Source organism: Cervus elaphus, chromosome 18, assembly GCF_910594005.1.
Source record: "Cervus elaphus chromosome 18, mCerEla1.1, whole genome shotgun sequence".
Taxonomy (NCBI): Eukaryota; Metazoa; Chordata; class Mammalia; order Artiodactyla; family Cervidae; genus Cervus; species Cervus elaphus.
Genome location: NC_057832.1, coordinates 120,843,377 through 120,865,653, shown reverse-complemented (window position 1 = coordinate 120,865,653; position 22,277 = coordinate 120,843,377). Strand labels below are relative to the sequence as shown.

The 22,277-nt window shown below is 49.7% G+C and overlaps 1 protein-coding gene across 2 annotated transcripts in view; it reads right to left on the bottom strand.

The window, feature by feature from the left end:
• Positions 1–22,277, bottom strand: part of DPP6 (dipeptidyl peptidase like 6) — a 1,045,929-nt gene that overhangs the window by 927,089 nt on the left and 96,563 nt on the right. Inside the window, exon 1 of one of the 2 annotated variants that reach the window (XM_043872440.1) lies at positions 19,733–20,493. The exons of the other annotated variant lie outside the window; for it this stretch is intronic. Coding sequence (XP_043728375.1) covers positions 19,733–19,783 — 51 coding nt within the window. The 5' untranslated portion in view covers positions 19,784–20,493. Of the gene's footprint in view, positions 1–19,732; positions 20,494–22,277 lie in introns of those variants that run through there. 2 annotated transcript variants of the gene reach the window in all.

The window sequence follows — 22,277 nt, the reverse complement described above, 5'->3', positions numbered from 1 at the left end:
ATCTGGTCCCATCACTTCATGGCAAATAGATGGGGAAATAAAGGAAACAGTGACAGATTTTATTTTCTTGGTCTCCAAAGTCATTGCAGACTATGACTGCAGCTACAAAATTAAAAGACGCTTGCTCCTAGGAAGAAAAGGTATGACAAACCTAGACAGCGTATTAAAAAGCAAAGACATTATTTTGCTGACAAAGGTCCATAGAGTCAAAGTTATGGTTTTTGCAGTAGTCATGTATGGATGTGAGAGGTGGATCATAAAGAAGGCTGAGTGCTGAAGAATTGATGCTTTTGAACTGTGATGTTGGAGAAGACTCTTGAGAATCCTCTGGACAGCAAGGAGATCAAACCAGTCAATTCTAAAGGAAATCAACCCAGAATATTCATTGGAAGGACTGATGCTGAAGCTGAAGTTCCAATATTCTGACCGCCTGTTGTGAAGAGCCGACTCATTGGAAAAGACCCTGATGCTGGGAAAGATTGAAGTCAGGAGGAGAAGGGGACGACAGAGGATGAGACAGTTGGATGGCATCAGTGGCCCAATGGACATGAGTTTGAGCAAGCTTCAGGAGATGGTGAAGAACTGGGAAGCCTGGCGTGCTGCCATCCATGGGGTCACAATAAACGGGGCACGACTGAATGACCGAACAAGAACAACAAAGACCTGTTTCAGCAGTTCCCTGGAGCACAACATGCCTCCGTCTCCAGCCTCAACTTCCCTGAAGGGGTGTTGAAGGTCAGCAGCTGCCAGAGAGGCAGATGGCAAATGCCCTTGTTGCTGCTGTTCAGTCTCTGGCAAATGCTCCAGGCAAGCGTCCATTGGTAGTTGATCCTCTGGTTTGTTGTATGAAGACAATTCCCCTTCTAAGCACTGCAGTGACCATTCCTCCTGATTTGGAAGCCACTCCACGATCTGGCAGAAAAGCGTCCACAGAGACCGCTACACTGAGCTACCCAGAGCCTTCAGCTCTTTGTAATTCTCTCAGATGCACACAGCATCCATTTTTCAAGGAGCTAATCTCCATGAAAAATTCCACTGCTTCTGTATTTGCTTCCCTGGTGGCTCAAAGGACAAAGAGTTCACCTACAATGCAGGACACCCGGGTTCGATCCCTGGAAGGAAGTGGCACCCCACTCCAGTATTCTTGCCTGGAGAATCCCCTGGACAGAGGAGCCTGGCGGGCTCCAGTCCGTGGAGTCGCAGAGAGTGGGACAGGACTGAGTGACTAACACTTTCCACTTCACTTTCTCTTTCCTCAAACATTTCTAAGCACTTTGACTATTTTGGAGCCCAGGGAAGCTTTGGGATGCATTAGCTGTCATTAGCATTGTTAATGTCACAGGGAGTTTTAAAATTTGCATAAGAGCATTTTAACATTATCTCCTTTCCGTGTACTGAAGAGGGAAAAAAGCCTTTGTGGTAGGCTTTACAATAAAGGCTTATCTGCAGTAATTAACATTTCCTAGATGTCTGAAAAAAATGAATCATTTAAAATAATTATAGCCAAAAATAAACTTTAGGGAAAAGTGGGAAAAGACCCAATTCTTCCTTAAAGGCAAAACTCAGAAAACAAAATTTATCCTTTGATCCTAATTCTACCCCTGTCAGTCCCCCATTTTGAAATGAAATAGTTACACTAAGAAAATAAAGATATTTGGGATTCACAACTCACAGATCTGCTAGCTACCATAAAGCATTCTATTAAAAAGAAAAATAAAACATGACACCTTCCGAACTTAGGAGTATAAGTGAGTGTTAAGTTGCTTCAGTCCTGTCTGACTCTTTGTGACCCTTTGAACTTTGAACTGTAGCCCGCCAGGCTCCTCTGTCCATGGGATGTTCCAGGCAAGAATACTGGAAGGATTTGCTGTTTCTTCCTCTAGGGGATCTTCCTGACCCAGGGCTAGAACCTACATCTCTTCTGTCTCCGGCATTGGCAGGCCATTTCTTTACCACTGGGAATAAGGGTCTTAACTCTCTCCATTGAAAGGGAAGAGACATTCCTCCCAACCCCCAACCCCCATTTTTTTTCAGAAGTTCTTCCTTTGTTCTTTCAAATCTTATTTGCAAATCTTTTTAGCAGTTTTCTAAGCATCTGGCCAGTCTCATAACTCAAAAGGTTTCCTCAAGCCACACCTCCCCCCACCGCCTCCCCGGGAGCCATTTCTAAAGAGTAATGAGCAAGAAAGATAAAGGCCCACCTCCTGGTTTCCTGGGTAGAGAAGAGCCAGCGATGTCACCAGACTGCACAGGGCAAAACCACGTGACACAACCTTTCAGACCCAGTTAGCAACACAGAAGAGGAGGTTTCAGTCTGTGTCTGTGGCACTACTCAACACTGGTGCCATAATAAAACTGGCTTCTTTCTCTTTGGACTTTGGGGCGAGACGTTCTGGGCTGGGAGATGTTTTGTTTTTAATTTTATTTCCCACCAGGCATTTGGACAGATAACAGGCAATGCTACCCATCGGTGAGGAAGGCTTTCCGAGGTCCACCAGGGGATGGCTATTCTGAGCATGGTCTATGAGTAAGCGCCCCTGGGCAACCTCTTATCACAGGTTCTCTAAGAGCTTAGTACAGAAATTGAGAGCCTGCCAGTTGGAAAGATTTACAGCAATTTGACAGGGTAATTTTAGATCTCTGGATATAAAACTACAAACCCTGGGTTTGCACTTTATATGTGAATCTAAAAAATTATTTCATTGTGATTGCCTCATAAAAGTACTGATCTATGACAGCATGAACATTTAAAAAAATAATAATAAATAAATGGCCCTTCCCCCCTACCCCTCAGAAAGAACTGGGCTTATAACTACATTTTAGCATCCACCAGAATCGCAGGATCTAGACTCCAAGTGCTTGTAGGACTGACCTGTGTTTAAGAGTTTATTTAAGAAAATCATGTCTCCCGTGTGTACTTAGGTAATATTCTCTTTTGCACAGTCAAACATTTGCAGTTACATTCTATGTTGGGATTTCTGCTGCAAAACAGTAAAATCAGGACACAGGAGGAAAAAATAATACAGATGCCGAACCCATCCTCAGAGTTTCCATTTGGTTAGGTCTGGGTGAGCACAAGCGCTTCCATTTTGAAAGTTCCCAGCGAAAGCTGGTCCAGGCACCACGCTTCGAGAATCACTCTCCTGAATGACCTTCCACGAAGTGTGAATAAAGAACAGAGACCACCCAGTTCAGCGCCTAGCTCCACAGGGCTGAGTCCCAGAGCCTCTCAGGGCCTCCTGAAAGCACACTCAGAGAGGAATTCAGGATGGAAACCGGATAAGGCACCGGTGCAGAGGGCCGGTGAAGACGCACATCTTTTCAGGAAGAATTCCAATGACCTCCGGTCCCGCATCTTCCCACACACTGCAAAGCACTAAAATCATTAACCTGAGATCTCTGTGACTAGCAGCCATTTCTTACCAAGATGTAAGCTTGATGGCATGTGTTTCCTACTGAAAATCATATATAAGCTGCCCTCTTCCCTTCCTCTTCAAAACAGTTTCCCCAGAGCTACGGACAGCCTGTCTCCCGGCCATAGCAAGTACCTGAATAAAACTTAACCTCCCAACTTCTAAGCTTTTTTGCTTTTCCTCAAGTCAACAGCAGTGATAACTGGTTCCTCTTCAGAAATCAAACTGAGAGTCTACATCAGGCTAATCCCTGCATGCATTTCAGATTATAATGGATGGTTTTAAAACAACATAATGTTAGGTAGATAGAATAGGAAACAGCAGTCCAGAATGGCGGTGGCTAAAAGACAAGGAAGAGAAAAGCCTGTGAAAAAAGAGCAAAAGAAGGTCCGAGGACCAGAGTGAGGACCTCAAGTAGAACAAACTCCTGGCTGGCCCAGTTTACATAGGGCAGGCCCAGGAGGAGGAAAAAAACATACAAAAAGAGAAGCCAAAGGGCTGGGATTCTCTCTCTCTCTCTCCCGTGTGCTGGGGCACTCTTCTCTTCGTGTCTTTGGGTTGACATGCCCTCACGCCTCGAGGATGGATTTTCCTGCTGTTATCTAAATAAAATAGAGCTGTAACACGGAGCTGTAACACTGATTTGTCTAAGAGCTATAACACAGTCCGTTCGAGACCTGAGCGCTATAACACGGTCTGTCCAAGACCCGAGAGCTTAGACACGCCGAGGGCTTTAAGGTCCGTCACTCCAAATCTTTGTCGTGACGAGGCAGAACCGAGGAACATACCCTCGGCTGACAATAATGTGAACGATGCGAAGTTCAGCCTCCTAAGCATCTACATGTATGTGAGCACACAGGCCTGCCTGTGCACACACGCGCACATCAACACACGGACACGCCCCCTCAGCAGAATCAGTGCGCGCTGATGACTTCAACACCCTTGGTTTTAATTACTGCTCGAGCACTTGGAGAATAACACATTTCTCGGGAGCAGAGCAGCAGCTGAGAGATCAAATTAGGTTAAACTGTTGTGCTTTGCAAAGCAGCTACTTGCAGGGTTCCTGGAGAACTTAAGCGATAGTCCAAATCCAAGAACCAAAGCAATGTCGATTGGAAAAAAAAAAAGCACAATCTAAAAACTAGAATTCTGTTTTATTTGGCGTACTCTCTGAGGACTTCAAGCCCAGGATAGCTGAGTGGCTGTTCCAAAGAGGCAAGGGAAGATTCAAGGTATGTAAGGGTTTCTGCAACAAAACCCAGGTAGTTGGAACAGCAAAAGAGTGCTGTTAGTTAAAGCAAACCAGACATCTTAGGTTAATGAATTTAGCATTTTTCTTTGTATAGAAAGATGCAAGAGTGTGAGCTCACTGAAATCTTTCCTTTGACCGGCACCTCAGCTATCTGAGGCCAGTATCTGGTTTTTCCCACCCTGAGTCCCCCAGCTGCACAGGATGTTGGGGGGGGGGGGCGCGGGGGGGGGGTTCAGTGCCTGAGAGCTGGGCAGTCTGCCTCCACCCTAAGGCCCCTCAGGGCTCACTTCTGGGGGTTGATGGCTTAATGAGCACAGCATCTTTTGTTTGCTGATCTGGCAGGCAACATTTTTCATTCAAAGAGAATCAGTTTTTCAAGTGAGTCTGCATTAAAAAGGGGCTTCTCTAGAACACACACACACAAAAAGGGGGGCTTCTCTGATAGCTCAGTAGGTAAAGAATCTGCCTGCAATGCAGGAGACCCCAGTTTGATTCCTAGGTCAAGAAGGTCCGCTGGAGAAGGGATAGGCTACCCATTCCAGTATTCTTGGACTTCTCTGTGGCTCAGCTGATAAAGAATATGCCTGCAATGCAGGAGACCTGGGTTTGATCCCTGGGTTGGTAAGATCCCCTGGAGAAGGGAAAGGCTGCCCACTCCAGTATTCTGGCCTGGAGAATTCCATGGACTATATAGACCACTGGGTCACAAAGAGTCAGACACGACTGAGCAACTTTCACTTTCACATTAAAAAATGGCACTTGCCAGCTAGTCTGGGCAAGTTGATCAACTCAGCCTCCTCTTTTTTTCCAGAAACCAGCAACTCTTTGGTCATTTGCCTCTTCAGTATGCTTATTAACCCAAACTTATATTTTCAGAGAAAAACATAATTTAGGAGAAAACAAAACAAGCGAACCAACAAACCAAAGGGAGGTAAGAGAAGACCCATCATCCCCTTTCTTGGTCAGCCGACACCTGACTGTCTTTAGTGTCAAAGGATTCCTTCTTCCAGGTAGAGAGGGCAGTGGGCTGGCAAGGCTGGGGCAACAGTCCTGTCTGAGGGGCGGGGCTCAGCATCCTCAAGCTGGGCACGTGACTGCCATGGGCAAAGCAGAGACAGCAGGTCACAGTCTCAAAGGAGGATATAAACTCGGTCCAGGGGAGTCAGACACAGCAGGGGCAGCAGGAGAAGACACTTTCTTCTCCTTCACCTCTGACCTTGTGGGTAGCTGTGATTCTGAACATTCATGGAAGCCCAGTGTCTCCCTCTTTTCCTTAATGAATCAGCAGCGAGATCTCATAAAGCCCACTATTCAAGATGCAGAAACCACTTTCTAGAGTGAGGATATCTGAGTGAAATGTATGTACGACTTAGCAAAGCCCTATATACACTATTGATACATGCAATAAATAGATAACTAATCAGAGCCTACTGCACAGTACAGGGAGCTATCCTCAGTGGTCTGTGGTGACCTAAATGGAAAGGAAATGCAAAAAAGAAGGGATATATATATATATATATATATATATATATATATACACACACACATATAGCTGATTCACTTTGATGTACAGCAGAAGCTAGTACAACATTGTAAAGCAATAAAAAATTGCTTTACAATGTATACAATACTCCAATAAATTTTTTTTAATTAAAAAAAAAGCAAATCAGCAAAGCCCAAGATCTGATCATGGGGTGTCCCTGGTGGCTCAGTGGTAAAGAACTCGCCTGCAATGCAGGAGACATGGTTTCAATCCCTGGGTCGGGAAGATCCCCTGGAAGGAAATGGCAACCTACTCCAGGACTCTTGCCTGGAGAATTCTATGGACAGAGGTGCCTGGCGGGCTACAGTCCATGGGGTCGCAGAGAGTCTGACACGACTGAACAGCTTAACAACAATATCTGATCATAGCTGCAGAGGTAACTTGCACTTATGTAAGTCAGGCAAGACCTCGGGTTCTCGTAGAAGGAAGCGGGGTTCTCATCACCTGGGTTTTCTCACGGGTGTCTGCCCATGGGCACTGCTCTTTTTGGAAGATGCCTCTGGTGCCCACAACTGAGGACAGTCCCCCCCGGGTCAGCGGTCCCCAAAGGCTCTGTTGGTATTTTCCAGCCTGTCTCAGCTCTCCAGATGGATCCGTTCTATTCTCTAGCGCCCCTGGCTTCTTATCTTCCAGCTGTGGCCTCCACGTTCCCTTTTTCTCGTGGTTGCTGACCTGCCCTGTCTCCCTCCAGACAGCTGGATTCTGTCATTCCCTTGTGGTTCCCACAGGGCAGCCCTGGTTGTTACCTTCACACGTGGGACTCATCTCACAGGTGAGGGAACTCTGAACATCGTGGTCCCTTGACCTCTAAGGGCTATGGTTGGCTTGCCTCTACTGGAAAAAAAAAGTGGGGGTCTAAATCCATCATATGCACACTGTCCATTCACCCAGCAGATACAAAAGACACCAGAAGACCTGTCTACACGCCTTGCAGAATGCAGCACAGGTACGGAAGGTGCCCAGCATCGGCGTACAGACGCAGAAGGGATGATTATGGAGCAGCCTGTGTAAACTCTGCCCAAGCAGGAGACCCACACACTTCACAAGTCCCCCGAGGTCTTCCTTGGTGGCTCAGTGGGGAAGGATCCATCTGCCAGTGCAGGGGACACAGGTTCGGTCCCCAGGCAGGGAGGACCCCACACGCTGGGGAGCAGCTAGGCCTGGAGCCACGGCCGCCGAAGCCCACACTCCCAGAGCCCAGGCTCTGCAGCCAGAGAGGAGTCCCCGCCTGCCCCAACTAGAGAGAGCCGGTGCGCAGCAGCGAAGACCCAGCGCAGCCAGAGGTAATAAATGAAATTATATTAGTCCCCGGAATGCCTCCCAGCTATAACCCTTCCCCCACCAGCCACAGGTAATGGTTCTGTGATTTGTACTGTACGGTCAGAATTCCCCCAATTTTTCTAAAAACATTTTCCCACCCGCCAGGGTTTCCATGTCAGCATACCCTCATGGGGCACTTCAGCTTTACCTGTTTTGAATCTTATAGAAACATAACCGCACAGTATGTGTGTATTCTTTCACGTCTGGCTTCTTTTGCTCATCAGCATGTTTGAAAGAGCCTCTGAGCTTTTGAGTGTGTGTCCCTCATTTTCACCCCATCTGGTGCTCCACTGTACCCAAATACTGAGGGAATCCTGCTGGTGACGGGGATTTGACCAGTTTCCAGTTTGAGGCCAGCACAGGCTTTCCTGCCATCAGCATCCTTGCACCTGCCCCTGGGTGCTCACCTGCAGGCATTTCTAGCAAGCACAGGCCCGGGAGCGAGTCAGGAGCTCACAGGGCATGCGCACACATGTGTATCATCCATGTGCAGCTAATGTGAAATCATTTGTACATTTTCAGAATTTTTCCCCCCATCACCAATTGTGTATTGGGTTTCCAGTGTCCCACATTTCTGCCAAAATGTACTGTTATAAATCTTTAATAAATGTTCGCCTTTCATTGGGTGTTTTCTCACTGTGATTTTAATTTCTATCCCCCTGGTTACCTTCTTCGCTCCCTTACTAGGAGGTCCAAAGGCAGATAACCGCTCGCCAGGGTCTAATATGCTTCTCAAGGGAACAGAAAGGTTAAACTTCTACATTGTTGGAGTTTCTTGTTTGCAGATGACGCTAAACTGTTTCATATACCTCAAACAGCAAGCAAGAGATTTGAGGAGGTACCGCCTCCTATCAGCTAGAGGGAGATAACCCTTGCTTTGCAAAAGGCTCTTTATTATCATCAAGGATCACTTCTCTCTTTTCTGTAAGCAACCCCCTAAGCCAGTGTGTGAAGGTCACGGCTTTCTGTCCACAAGTCTGCGCTTTCTCCACCCTGGAGATTTTTTGTAAAAGGTGACCCTTCATCCTGCGGAGAAAGTAGCATCAACATGTATACCCTCTCAGGTGGAAGACAGACAGCTGGTCGAGAAGGTTCTGTGTAGCACAAGGTATCCAGTCTGGCCCTCTGTGACGACCTGGACAGATTGGGGTTGCGGGGGAGGATCAGGAACCAGGGGATGTATGTATCATTATGGTTGATTTCTGTTGTTGTATGGCAGAAGCCAACGCAACATTGTAAAAATTAAATATATATGTATATTTAAATGAGGCTTCCCTTGTAGCTCAGTTGGTGAAGAATCTGCCTGCAATGCACAAGACCCAGGTTCAATTCCTGGGTCAGGAAGATCTCCTAAAGAAAGAAATGGTAACCCACTCCAGTATTCTTGCCTAGAGAATCCCATGAACAGAGGAGCCTGACAGGCTACAGTCCATGGGGCTGCAAAAGTTGGACTTGACTTAGCAACTAAACCACCACCATATATGTAAATAAAATAGAGATGCTGCTTCATTCTGAAAAGACGGCCTGTGCTGTGCACACCTGAATTTAATCCTAGTTCTGTAAGTTCATTTTAAACAGATGTAAAATCAACAGTAACAGCAAAACAGGAAGAGACTTGGGGAAGCTCAGAAATGGAAATCAGATAGCAATGGATGGATGGAACTAAGGAGTCCCTAATGGTTAAATTTCTAGTTTCTCTGATCACACGTACATAAATGGAAGGGCATGGAGGTGTTTTTCCTGGAAAAGAGACCACAAAGACGACACGGGACAGCTGTCTGAAGAGAGGTCAGACTGTCGCTGAAAGCAAAGATGAGACCAGCTTTCCTAGTTCAGAGGCTTCGAGCTGGGACTGTGTGAACTTCCCTGAAGGTAGGTTTCACGTGAACAGAAGAAACACCTTGCTCGAACTTGTCAATGACAGCTGGAGCTGAGTCCCTCCACAAGTTCCAGAAAAGGCTAGAAATCTCACAGGGACAGAACTTCAGAAGAAATCTCATTCTAGACGGTTTCCAGATTCCCTCCCATCATGCAGGCTTTATATTTCCTCCCAGCTGGCGCTGGGGAGAAGAGGGTTTCTGCAAGAATACATGAAAAGTGAAAGTGTTAGTTGCTCCTCTGTGTTCAACTCTTCGTGACCCCACGGGCTGTAGTCCTCTGGGCTCCTCTGTCTACGGGATTCTCCAGGCAAGAATACTGGAGTGGGTACCCATTCCCTTCTCCAGGGGATCTTCCCGATCCAGGGATCAAACCTGGGTCTCCTGCATTACGGCGGATTCTTTAACATCTGAGTCAATAGGGAAGCCTGCAAGAACACATGGTGGGCTACAAACAGCCTGGCCTAGGAGCGTGGAGCTGCTCAATCATCTCTTCCAATCTCAGCAAGTCAGCCATAAAAAAGAAATGCTATTTGTCCTGTCCACACAATGGGTGTTCTAATATAATAGACGAGTGCATGCAAAGCTACTCTATAACCTCTAAAGGTGCTAAGCAAACTGTAAGCTATTTGTATAATTAGGCTTGAAATGAAAAAGAGTGAGGATCTTAAAAATACATGCACAATTTACCAAGTCATAGGAAGAAGAACAGCACAAAAACCCTATTAGGGAAAGTGTATCAGGATTTGATTTGGTCTGAGACACAGAAATATCTGGAAATGAGTATTTAAGCAGAAAATCTTGGTTTTCTTTTATAAATAATTACAGTTTTTGGAAAATGTGTTAATTCTTTTTTTTTTTTTTTGCCTGAGGATAGAGAGTCTAGTCCCTTAATTGAACGCTCTTGTAAGAAAAAGGGAATTTTGGCTTGAAGAGCACTAATTCTCATCTTCAAAAAAGGTAGGGTGAGAAGGTATAGAAAACTGGCCTAAGGTACATGGAGTCAAGGATGGACCCTACTCATTCCTTTTCAGCCTCAAGTGTAGGAATCATAGGAGACTGTTAGTCTTCAGGGGTCCCCAATCTCAGGGATCTAACGCCTGCTGATCTGAGATGGCGCTGATGGAATAATAAGAGAAATAAAGTGCGCAATAAATGTACTGTGCTTGAATCATCCCCAAACCATCCCCCTCCTCCGCGGTCCCTGGAAAAACTGTCTTCCGTGAAACTGGTCCCTGGAGCCAAAAAGGCTGGAGACCGCTGGGCTGACGCAAGTTCATAGCTGGACTCCCATTAGGAGAGGTTTCACTCCCTGTGGTCTACATACAACAGAAATCACAGAAAGAGAAAAGTCATGCAATGGGAAACCGTATCTGCCAATGATGGGACTGACAGGGCGTCATTTCCAAAATAAACAAACAGCCCGAGCAACAACAACAAAAAACCCCAACAGCCCAAATCACCAAACAAGAACTACCTGAAGCAGAACTATATGATGCCTACCAGGGGCTGGGGGAACAAAAAAAAGGAAAACTCTTATTTTTCAAATACCATTATCAAGAAGAAAAGCCATCAGCCCCAGTTTCTCCCCCACGGCAAGACCCAGTCACAGCTGGTACATCAGCCACCGGGTCCCCGGGCTGGACTCGGGCCAGCAGTTCCTTTCTGTTTGTCACCGATGAGTAACAGCAGCCTGGAAACCAGAACACCCTCAGCACCGCGAGCACAGCGGGGTGATCACAGCGGGCGACGCTCCCTTCACAGAGAAGAAAGGCAAGCTCCCGAGGTGACTGTGCCCACGGAGCCCGCACCGAACAAGCCTGCACGCTGCTCAACGGTCATGTAAGCACTTCCATCTCGGAGGTGCATGCCTCACACGTGTGTGGGCAGAGACCTCCGCACGCGGGCACACACACACGGTTCTGCCTGAGTCATCAAGGCTCGGGCGATGATTGCCCTTGACTTTGTGACTTATTAAGAGTATAAATCGAGGCTATCTATTTTCTTGGCCTATAAACAGTGATGCTCCGAGGCTGGTTGGTGAGCTGGAGATGCCACAGTAGTCAGTGCAGAAGGGATTATATAGCAACAAAATATCAGTTCTGGCATGAAGGTTACTTTTCCGGCAGGTTCCTGAGGTTGGTACTCAAGAGCCAGGCCACCCTGGCTAGGGAGGGAGCTGAAAGGGCCTTCAGGCAAGGTCAGCTTTTCAAGTTGCCTGATCTTATGCAGGACGAAAGACAGTCCAGTGGTCTGGAGGCCACTCAGAAGCTGATGGCGAATTCCAGAATTTCTATGTCCTCTCTTTGACCCTCCTTGCTCTTCTGGCTCCATGGGTTTAGAATAAATCTTCAGGTGGATCACAAATAACAAGAGTATCTTACAGTCAAAAGGGTTGCTCACCTCTGGGCATGAGAAAAAAAAAAGGAGGGGTCAGTGGACTTTCCCATGGACACCCCCGTCAGCCCGTCAGAGACGCCCTGCACGCGGCTGTCCCCACATCCCTCTCCTCTTCTCCCTCCTTATTCTGGGCTCTCTTCCTGTCTTTCCAGACACTCTGCCTCCTCTACCACCTAGGAAACCAGGCTGTGCCTTTCCAGGAACCGTGATGGCATCTTATAAACAGAGGCATGCTTTCCTCAGGCTCTGAGGACACCGTGTATTTATAAACTGGCTCCGAAAGCAGTGCCCTCCGTCTGGACTGCACAACAGAACCACCATTAGACACAGTCATGCCCAGGCTGCAAGGCAGAGTGACTAGATCAGAATACTGCGTGCTCAACTGTGTGTGCATGTGTGTACACCTGCTGTGTGTGTTGGGGCATGTGCGCATGTGTGATTGGGGCATGTGCGCATGTGTGTGTATGTGTACATGTATATTGGAGGGGGTATGCTTGTATGTGTTGGGGGTGTGTGTGTGTGTGTGTGGGTATTGGAGTGTATGCACCTGTGTGTATGTGTGTGTTGAGTGTGTATACACACGATGTGTATATGTGTTGGAGGGCTGTAAGCTTGGTGTGTGGGTATTGGTGTATGTGTATGCATGTGTGTGTATGTTGTGAGCGTGTACATAGGGTATGTGTGTGTATGTGTGTACAGGCTATGTATGCATGTGTGTGTATATGGGGTGTGTGTGTGTAGGGTTTGTGTCTACATGTGTGTATAGGATGTGTATGTGTACATAGGGTGTGTGTATGCATGTGTGTGTATCGGATGTGTATGTGTACATAGGGTGTGTGTATGCATGTGTGTGTATAGGATGTGTATATGTACATAGGGTGTATGTACATGTGTGTGTATCAGATGTGTATGTGTACACAGGGTGTGTGTATGCATGCATGTATAGGATGTGTATGTGTACATAGGGTGTGTGTACATGTGTGCATCGGATGTGTATGTGTACACAGGGTGTGTGTACATGTGTGTGTATCAGATGTGTATGTATACACAGGGTGTGTGTATGCATGTGTGTGTATAGGATGTGTATGTGTACATAGGGTGTGTGTATGCATGTGTGTGTATAGGATGTGTATGTAGTACATAGGGTGTGTGTATGCATGTGTGTGTATAGGATGTGTGTGTGTGTGTACATAGGATGTGTATCCATGTGTGTGTATAGGACATGTGTGTGTGCTGGGAGTGTGGCGTGACCAGCCTGGCGTGCCATCAGCAGTTACTCAGGTTCCTCTGGGGACATGAACAGGCAGCAAGCCTGGGAAGCTGTGCCCTCAACCCACCATTCTTGACCTGCCTTCTCAAGGATCACCTCCCTGCTGATGGCGTTGTCCAGTCACTGCGGAGACTCAGCGCCCTGTGAGTTCCAGACCTTCCACGTCTCGAATGGAACCCTCCCCGAGCCTCACCGGAGCCCCAGGGACCACGGGGCTTCTGACCGGTTCTGTCCAACTCCGACCTCTCAGCTGGCTGTGTGCGTGTGTCCCACGGGGTCTAGGACATGTCCTTCCTTGACCTCTAAGCTGCAGTCCTGTTAATCCAATAGAACTGGCTTCCAGCACCAAGGGAGGTCACAAAGTCTCCTTCTCGTTAAATTTATTTTAAAGTAATGAAGGGGAAAGACAACAATGACCTGGGGTCAATTTATTTACCTCTCCAGATAAAAAAGAGGATGGAAGCAGTAGTTACTGAACTGTGATGTGATTTATAACAAACACACGGATTTATAACTGCAGCCATAGTTCACAGCTCCCAGAACCTTGGAATGTCCGGCACAAGAAGAACAATGGGGCATCTTCTGTTACCATATTCAGCCAACTGTCCTCTGTGCCTGAAATCACTTCGGAGCTTTAAAGGGAAATGTGTGCATGTGTGCTAAGTCGCTTCAGTCGTGTCCGACTCTTTTTGACCCCATGGACTATAACCCACCTGTCCCTCTGTCCATGGGATTCTCCAGGCAAGAATACTGGAATGGGTCGCCATGCGCTCCTCCAGGGGATCTTCTAAACCCAGGGATCAAACCCACGTCTCTTATGTCTCCTGCACTGGCAGGCAGGTGCTTTACCACTAATGCCACCTGGGAAGCCCTAAAGGGAGATGTGCCAAGATGCTCAGTCGAGTCCAACTCTTTGTGACCCCGTGGACTGTAGCCCACCAGCTCCTCTGTCCATGGGATTCTCCAGGCAAGAATGCTGGAGTGGGTTGCCATTTCCTTATCTTGTAATTCATGACATGCCCCTTTAAAGGGCAGCTGAGTTCCTGTTAACCAGGTGACCCTAGGAAATCCCCTAAGGATGGGGCTGGTTTCCAGAAGGCCCCACCTCAATTAGAGGGTGGGAGCTCTGATCTGCCAACCTCTGATCTCCAGGGAGGAGAGGGAAGCTAGAGACTGAATCGGAGGTTGATGGCCAATGATCTCATCAACGCTGCCTACGTAATGGATCCTCTGCATGAGCCCCGTGGGACAGGGTGTGGATGGCTTCTGGGCTGCTGAGCCAGGACCCATCTGGGGTGGCGGCACCCCAAACTCCCCAGGGACAGAAGCTCCTGTGTTTGGGACCCTTCCAGACCCAGCCCGGGGTTATCTCTTCACAGGACTCTTCATTTGTATGTTAATATCTTTTGTCATACACTGGTCATACGGTAAGAAAACTGATGCTTTCCTGAGTCTGGGAGCCATCCCAGTGAATTAATGGAACCCGAGGAGGGGTTCCCCAGAACTTCTGAGCTTAGCCAACCTGGGCAGAAGCCCTTCACCTGTGGGACCAAGGGTTTCTCCAAACAGATGGGGTTGCAACTTAGCTGAATTACAGGACACCCAGCTGGTACCAGAGAGCTGCCTTGTGGTGCTGGGAGAAAAACCACATATGGTAATCACAAAGCGAGCATAAACTTCAAACTCATTGTAGTTGTAAGTGGAAGGTACGCTATGAATGGAATTCTCTCTCATCTGACACATTAGAACATGAAGAAGTTCTTCAAAGAGAAGTACAACCAAGACCACAGACCTTTCTCATAAAAACTGTCCACACTGGGTGTGGAAATGAACACCTGTCTGTTCACGCAACCCCTGGGGACTCCCGTGCCTAGCACCTGCTCACGGGTGAGTGAAGATACAGTTTGGGAAATGCACCACACCTCTAGGAAATAATAAAAGGAATTCAAAACTCAAACAATGAGCAAGTTTGTAGTAACAGAGTTAGGGGCCAGGACAGATCAGAGAAGGGAGGGTAATCATCCAAGCAGAGGAAAAGGCCAACTTGGATATCTTACACGTCCCCACATGAAGACCCAGCAGCCCATCAAGTGAAGACAGCCCTGTGCATGCTCCACAGCTCTACTCAAGACATTTTATGAAACATCCAGAGCTGACCATCCCTTTCGGGGTTTAGGAACTTCTTCCTAGAGACCTTAGCACCTTTGTGTATCTTTTATTGGGAGTTAGTGTCTAAATCCTTTCCCAATCCTGTAAATCCTGTAAGAGGTGTGTGTGAAATGGTACCTGTCTCGTGTTTTTGTTTTTGGGTTTTTTTTCTGCATAGGTGGGATAATCAGCATTTCAAGAGGAGTCTGGTGATGGGGTTGATGACTTTGGGAACGGACGCTGAACAACTACGAAGTAGGGAAATCCCTATGTAGATACCACATCCTGGGACACATAAAGAGAACCCTCCAAACCCCGTGACCTCTGAAACAGTTTTGGAACCCATTTCACGCAGGTAAATTCCTCCCAGTATATAAGCCACCAAGCTCACCTTCGGAACCAACACCACGGCTTTTGTCGCCAGGATGCCAACAGCAGTAAGAAAGCAGAAGTGTTCCTAATCACCCTCAGACAGAGGAAACATAATGCATCCCTAGAGGATGCGCTCCCAAAAGTCATCTCACGAGTGTGTGCCCCTGTTCCCCAGGAGGGTGGACAGCGGGGAGTCTGTGTGCCATACAGGTTCCCGTAACTCATCTACAAACCTCAAAGCCTTTCCTCTGCTCACCGTGGCTTATTATGAGCAGGCATCAACACCAGAAGGCCATCGTGTCTAGGAGGACTGAATCAGTGAGGTATCCACGTGGCCCGAATACAGGTCTCACTGCAGGCGGTTCTACTCTGGGTTTCTGTCCAACACAGAAACGGGAAGATTGGAAAAGATCGGAGGCCCATGACATCACAGATGCATTTGGTCAGTGACCAGAGCCCACAGTCAGCGGCCACAGGAAGAACATCCGCTTCCATACATAAGAAATGAATCCCCAGGCTGCAACTTTCATTCAAAAGCAGCACCGTTCAACCAAGAGATTCTCGGGGACCCCTGTGGCTTGCAGACCTCAGACCCTCACCATCTGTCTTCTGAACCTCCCCAGACACAGCTCTGGTCACCAAGGGTGTGGCCAACCTCATTCACCCCCCATCTGCGTGCAGGGCCACCAACACACACCAAGGAAGGGGCACCCTGTCACCCAGGGCATCGGGCGGTCCTCGGGAATTTGATTTTTTTTTTTTTAAACCAACCTTTACTCTGTCTCCAGGAAGCAACTCAATGTCTGGGAAAAGCTCCCAGAGACAGAGTAGGGCAACTGAGTATGAAGTAATCTCCTCTGGCTAATCAAATTTTCCACTGACCCCAGACCTCCTACCAGAGGACCTGCCTTCCTCCAACAGCCCATTTAATTTAAACCATGGTTAAAGAAGTAGGATAGCAACAGAGTCATACAGCAAGACTGGGTTGAAAAAAAATGCAAGTCATCCCCCCAGCCCGTACAAATTTTCAAATGTAGATTATCTGAAAAGGCAGGGATGTGAAAACCTAATTTCTCTCCTGAGAGAGTGGAAAACTTTCGATCCCTTTCAAGGGTATTAAGTTGCAGATGAAAGGTGGTTTCATTCTCACAATATTAGAAGTAAAGTTTATGAAACAGACTCTCCTCAAGAATGAAGCTAGAAGTTGGGAACCATTCCACCCATGTTCTTTCTTTTATTCATTTATCACGCCAAAACAAGACTAGAGGGCATACCGGGGAGTTTGCCTTCCCTTAATCAGCTAACTGTCACCGGCAATAAACTTCTAGAGCAACGTGTAAGGAATAAAACGTTCACGAAGATTTTATGAAAATAGATTTTCAATTAAGGATTACAGCACAGCAAAGGCAAGCCAGGTGCTATTGTCATGGTTCTTGGGAGCAAGAGACAATGGGTCCAGACCACGTGGTCACACATGGGCACATGAGTGAGGGGAGACTGGAGTGAAACGGAATCTGCCTGCCTGGCTGCAAGGGGATGTGGCCCTTCGCCCACCACCCTGGCAGGACCAGGTGTCTCCCTTTTACACATCACACCTCAGACGTGGGTCCAGAGAACTCCGAGTGCCCGGCCGGGCGATGGAGTGAGTCTGTGTCTCTGTCCCTGTGTGTGTCTTGCTTCGCGAACACGGACATCATGCAGCTCACTGCACCCCTTCCTCAGCAGTCACGTTGCAGCCACTCAACTGTCAGCGATGGAATAAATCATCCCGTCCTCATCGGGAATGTAAAATATCACCTGAATTCCAATCAAGCTGCGAACGCAAAGAATTTGCCAGTCATCGAATCCAGGAGAGGCTGTGATTACCCAGAGACTTCCACAAACAACTGATGAAAAATTAGGGCTCAGTAAGTCCCAAAACAACGATTTAAGTGTGGCATGATCACTTGAGTAAAGCTGACTGGATTTAGCTGGAATGTGACATTTCAGAGAAGGCACAAACCCGACTGCAGAGTCATAATTATCAATTTAGGAATTGACAGAAGGTGGAAAAGTTGAGCGAGGCTGTGTCTCATTTTCTTCTTAAGCCAACAACCAGATGAGTCTGAAAACATAACCGGTGGCTGTAGGCTTATCTAGACTCAGTTCGACCTGCTCTGATGGCCCTTATGAAATGCAGACACAGAGGAGGATGTTCGGTGGGCACCCCAGGGAACTGCTTTGTTCGCTGTGTGAGAGAAAATGAGATCAGTGTTCTCACTCTTTATTTTTCTGAAGTAAATGCAGAGAGAGGGGAGTGGGAGGGAAGATCTTAAAAGTTTTTAATGAAGATGCCACATATGCCACGTATATGAAGACGGTGCTGTGTTACAGTGTACTAAGTTACTGGAAGAAACACTGACTGGACCACAGCGTTTAGGTAAAGAATCAATCAAGCATCATCATCATTATCATCAGCAGGAGGAACCTGAATCTTCTCCCCCGCCGGGGTCCTAAATGTGCAAGTTTTACATTTACATTAAGGCATCACATGAGACAGCGATTGTGAGTGTGGGTGGGAACTTAATTGGAAAACAGTACTCCACACACGTTTCTGTCCTGTTTATACATGAAGTTATGCAATGGCAAGAAGTGGAGTTGGGAAAGGAGGGACACAGATGTATTTTCGCAGACAATTAGGTAAGCCCGGGAGAAACCCAGGCTGATGAGGGTTCAGGAATGAGAGGCTTGTCTGCTGTGTGTCAGGGAGGGGAGGGGGGTGCCTACGAAACAGTCCCTTCAAACAGGTACTGAGCTCCTCCGGCCGGAAGTCAAGTTCAAAACGCAGGGTGATCGGTCCTCTGCCAGGCAACAGGTGCCTCGCTGTGGGTGTGGTTAAGCCGGCTGGGTTCTGGTCCAATTCGAATACATTTTTCATTTCTTGCCTCTTTTTATTGAACGCAAGACCTCGAAACGGCTCACTAACTGGGTCCTTCCATACACAGCCCTGCTTCCGCCCCGCACCCCTGGGATCCAACCAATGGGAGCCCCGGGACCCCCAAAGGAATTTCTGCATTTCCAGCTGTACCTTCAAAGTCTCACGGCGGCCCCCGCCTCCGGCCCCTCCCTCACCACCAAGGACCCCGCGGACTAGTCATGTGTGGAAACAGAGCCCCACCTCCGGAGCGGCCCACTGCAACCCGGAAAGGGTTAAAACATCAGCCAAATAAACATGCTCACACACAGTTTCCAGAGAACAAGATGGCAACCTCCTGGTCCTCGCCAGGAGGGTCCGGCGCCCTGACCCCCGTGGCTCCTGGTCCGGGGCCGGGATGCAGACGGCAGGGGCCCCAAGGTGGCGGTGGCGCGGTGCCCGGTGCGGTCGGGGGTCGGCGGGGGACGCGGGACGCCGGGGACGTGGAGCGGCGGGGGGGGGGGGGTAGTCCTCGACTTAGCAAAGTTGTCAAGGCGCAGGTGCCCCCCTGGCCTGCTGCCCTGAGGTCCCCGGCGGCACACGGGCCTCCTAGGGGGACGATGTGCCATCATTACGCTCGCTGGCACCGTCAGCCTTTTTGGGGAGGGGGGGTGGTCACCATTGTCACACCCGGGAGCAGGGCCCCGCCCAGCCGGCAGCCGCGGTAGCAGCGGCCGGAGCCGAGAGACAGGCCCCCGGCCCGGGTGAGCCACGGGCTTCGCGGACCCCAACAGGTCCCGGGCTCCGGGATCGCAAGGCCGGCGCGGGCATCCGGGCCCAGCGGTCCTGCCCTAGCCTCGGCGACCCCGCTCTCCGCGGGTCCCTCCCCTCCCCGCCACCACCACCCCGGCACGGCCCCGGGGGTCCGCCGCAAGCTGGAACGGACGCGCGGTCGGCGGGGGGCTGCTCCGCCGCCCCTTCCCCACCGCGCGCAGCCCGCCCTCGCCCCGGACTCCGAGCCACCTGTCCAAAGCACAGGGACCCAGGGCCGTAAAGTTGCAATCTGCAAACAGGCGGCAGATCCACCGCACCCGGGCGGCCGCGGCTGGGGGGTTCCGGTGGGATCTGGCGGTGGCGCAGCGCACAGGGTCGCCGTCAGTCCCGGGGGTGCCGCGCTCGTCCCCAGCACTGGTCCCCCGGTGCCGGTCCTCCCGGCCACGCGCGCCTCGCCCACCAGCACTCACCATCACGTTCCCTTGCATTTTAGCCGTCTTAATCATCGCCTTCTCCTTCATTTTGCCCCAAGTCTGAACCCGACTTCTGGCCCGGAGAAGAGTAACTTAATCCATTGTCTCACTGATGATTAAAGTAGAGATTGGACCGGCCGAGGACTGGGTGGAGTTGCCTTTTGAAGGAAAAAAAAATTCTTGCAGCGCTTCGGCGTCCCCCCTCCGCCACCCTGCCCCTCTCCACTCCCGGGCGGATCACAATAGCAATCAACACTTTTCGGCCGTCGCTCGGAAAGAAAAATTAAAAAGACGGAGAAGAGGGTGTGGGGGGGGGAGGTTGCTGCTTTCAACAAAAGCCGGCGGGCGCCGGGAGCGGGGGCGCGGGTAAAGAAGCTGCGAGGCGCGGGGCCAGCTCGACAGCCTGCGTGTCCGGCGGGCCGGCCGGCCGAGCTTCGCCAGCGACAGCGGCTGGCGCGACGCGCGGGGCGCACGCGGGGACCCTGGGCGGCGCGGCCCGGGTGGGGGGATGCTCGGCAGGAGCTGGGCGCCGGAGCCGAACTGGTCCCTAAGGGCGGGGACCCCGGCGAGCTGGCGGCGACCACAGTGCAGGCGGGCCCTTGTGTGTGTATATCTGTGTGTGTGTGTGTGTGTGCGTGTGTGTGTTGTGTGTGTGCGCGCGCGCGCGCGCGTCCACACACGGCTGCGCTGCTTGAACCCGGCTGGACCAGGATGCTTCGAGCCGCAGCAAGGTTAAGCGAGCCGAACCTTCTGGGTAGAACCGGAGCCCCCCGAAGCACCCCTCCCGGGTACACGCCCCCTCCCCGCGGGCCCAGTGTGCGCCGCGCACGCTCGCTGGGTTTTACAAACAGGCACCACCGCGGTGCCGGCGGGTGGAGCCGCCGCCTGCCGCCCAGCGTGAGCGCAAGATCGACTAAGACCACCTCCCGGCGGCGCCCCCCGGAGGGAAGGGAGAGGCCGGGCAGAGCTGGGCGCCGCCTAGCACTTCGGTGGCTCAGGCGAGGCGTGGGAAGCAGAGCGCTCATAAATATTGTTGTTTCGGGTTACCACGGGACGCACGGAGCGTCTCCATGGTTGCAGCGATGATCTGCGTCCGAATCAGCCGCCGCGGCGGGTCCAGGGCCCGGGGAACCTCGCTGGGCGGCGGCACTCGCGGCGCCGGCCGGCTCTGCGCCGGCTCACCTGGCTTCCCAGGCTACGCTATCTCCCCCAGCCCCGGCCTCCGCCCCAGCCGCGGCCCCTCGAGCGTCTTTGTTTCTGGATCTGATCCTGCCGGCTTCCCACAATCCAGCCTCGCGCCAAGGGGTCTGCCTGGCCCCCTGAGCCCCCACCGCAGCTCTGATCCACCCACCCACCGCCCCCCAGCCTTCACCCCAAGCGGCTGGTTGCCTGCTGATCGCGCCGGGTGTTCCCTGGTCACCACCCAAGGCCGCTCCCGGGAGGCCGTTAACAGTTCCCAGGCGCGGCTTAGCTCCCTGGACCACACGGGGATGCGCGCTCCCGAGAGCACGCACGCCAAGAGGGGTCAAATTCAAATACTGCCAACCCAGGCCGCCAGGAAGAGCACCGAGGATGCTCCGCGCGCCGCGGCTTCCCTCCTCCACCGAGGATCAGGCCACCGCCGAAATGGGACTGGAGCTGTTACAGCTGACACCAGCGCATCAGGCTTGAACTCACTGGTTGTGTGAGTGTGTGTGTGTGTGTGTGTGTGTGTGTGTGTACACGTCCTCGCCTGGGGGGAGGTAGTAGTGGGGGGGGAATGTGAAGCTGGGAGGAATTTGAGAAACCATTCCATTTCTTTATATTCATAAAAAATCGCTTGTAAGAATGAAAAAGAGCCCAGTTTCCAAAGCACACAGAAAATTCTGAGCAATTGCTACCGTAATCAAATGCAAATTACTCACAATGCCTGCATATATGAAACATTATATATAAGCATTATATATATATACACACACATATAGCAGGTATATAAAAGCACATGCAAGCACTTGGTTTACAGGTGAAAAAGACTTGTAACTAATGATTTGTTGTAAAAGATAAGTGGAAGAAATAGGTGAAACAAAGCTGAATTGAAAAGCAGAGGATTCGGATTAGCCTGAAAAGTGGCAGGCATAACACATTTTTTTTTTTTTTTTTAGGTTTAAGAAGCTCTCTCCTATGTTAGGATTCTTAATGACAGCTTTTCTCTAAAAATGAACATGGGCACAGATCATCCTTGTACTGTTGACCTTTACACTAAACCCAGCTTAATGTGGACAAAAATATTTCCAGTCTAAATTCTGATTTTAAGAGGCATTAAGATGGTTCTTTCTCCTCTTTATTTGAAGTGGCATTAATACCTTCAGAATCTTCTTCCCTCTCTTTCTCACCAAAACTGCTCCCTTAAAACCTAGCTTTTCCCATCCCATCCCATCCCATATTGGCGTAGGGAGAAAAAAAAAATAAGAAAACAAGACAGAAATATTTTTTAATTGAGGTTTAACTGACATATCACAGTATGTCAGTTTCAGGTGTGCAAGGTAGTGATTTGATATTTGTG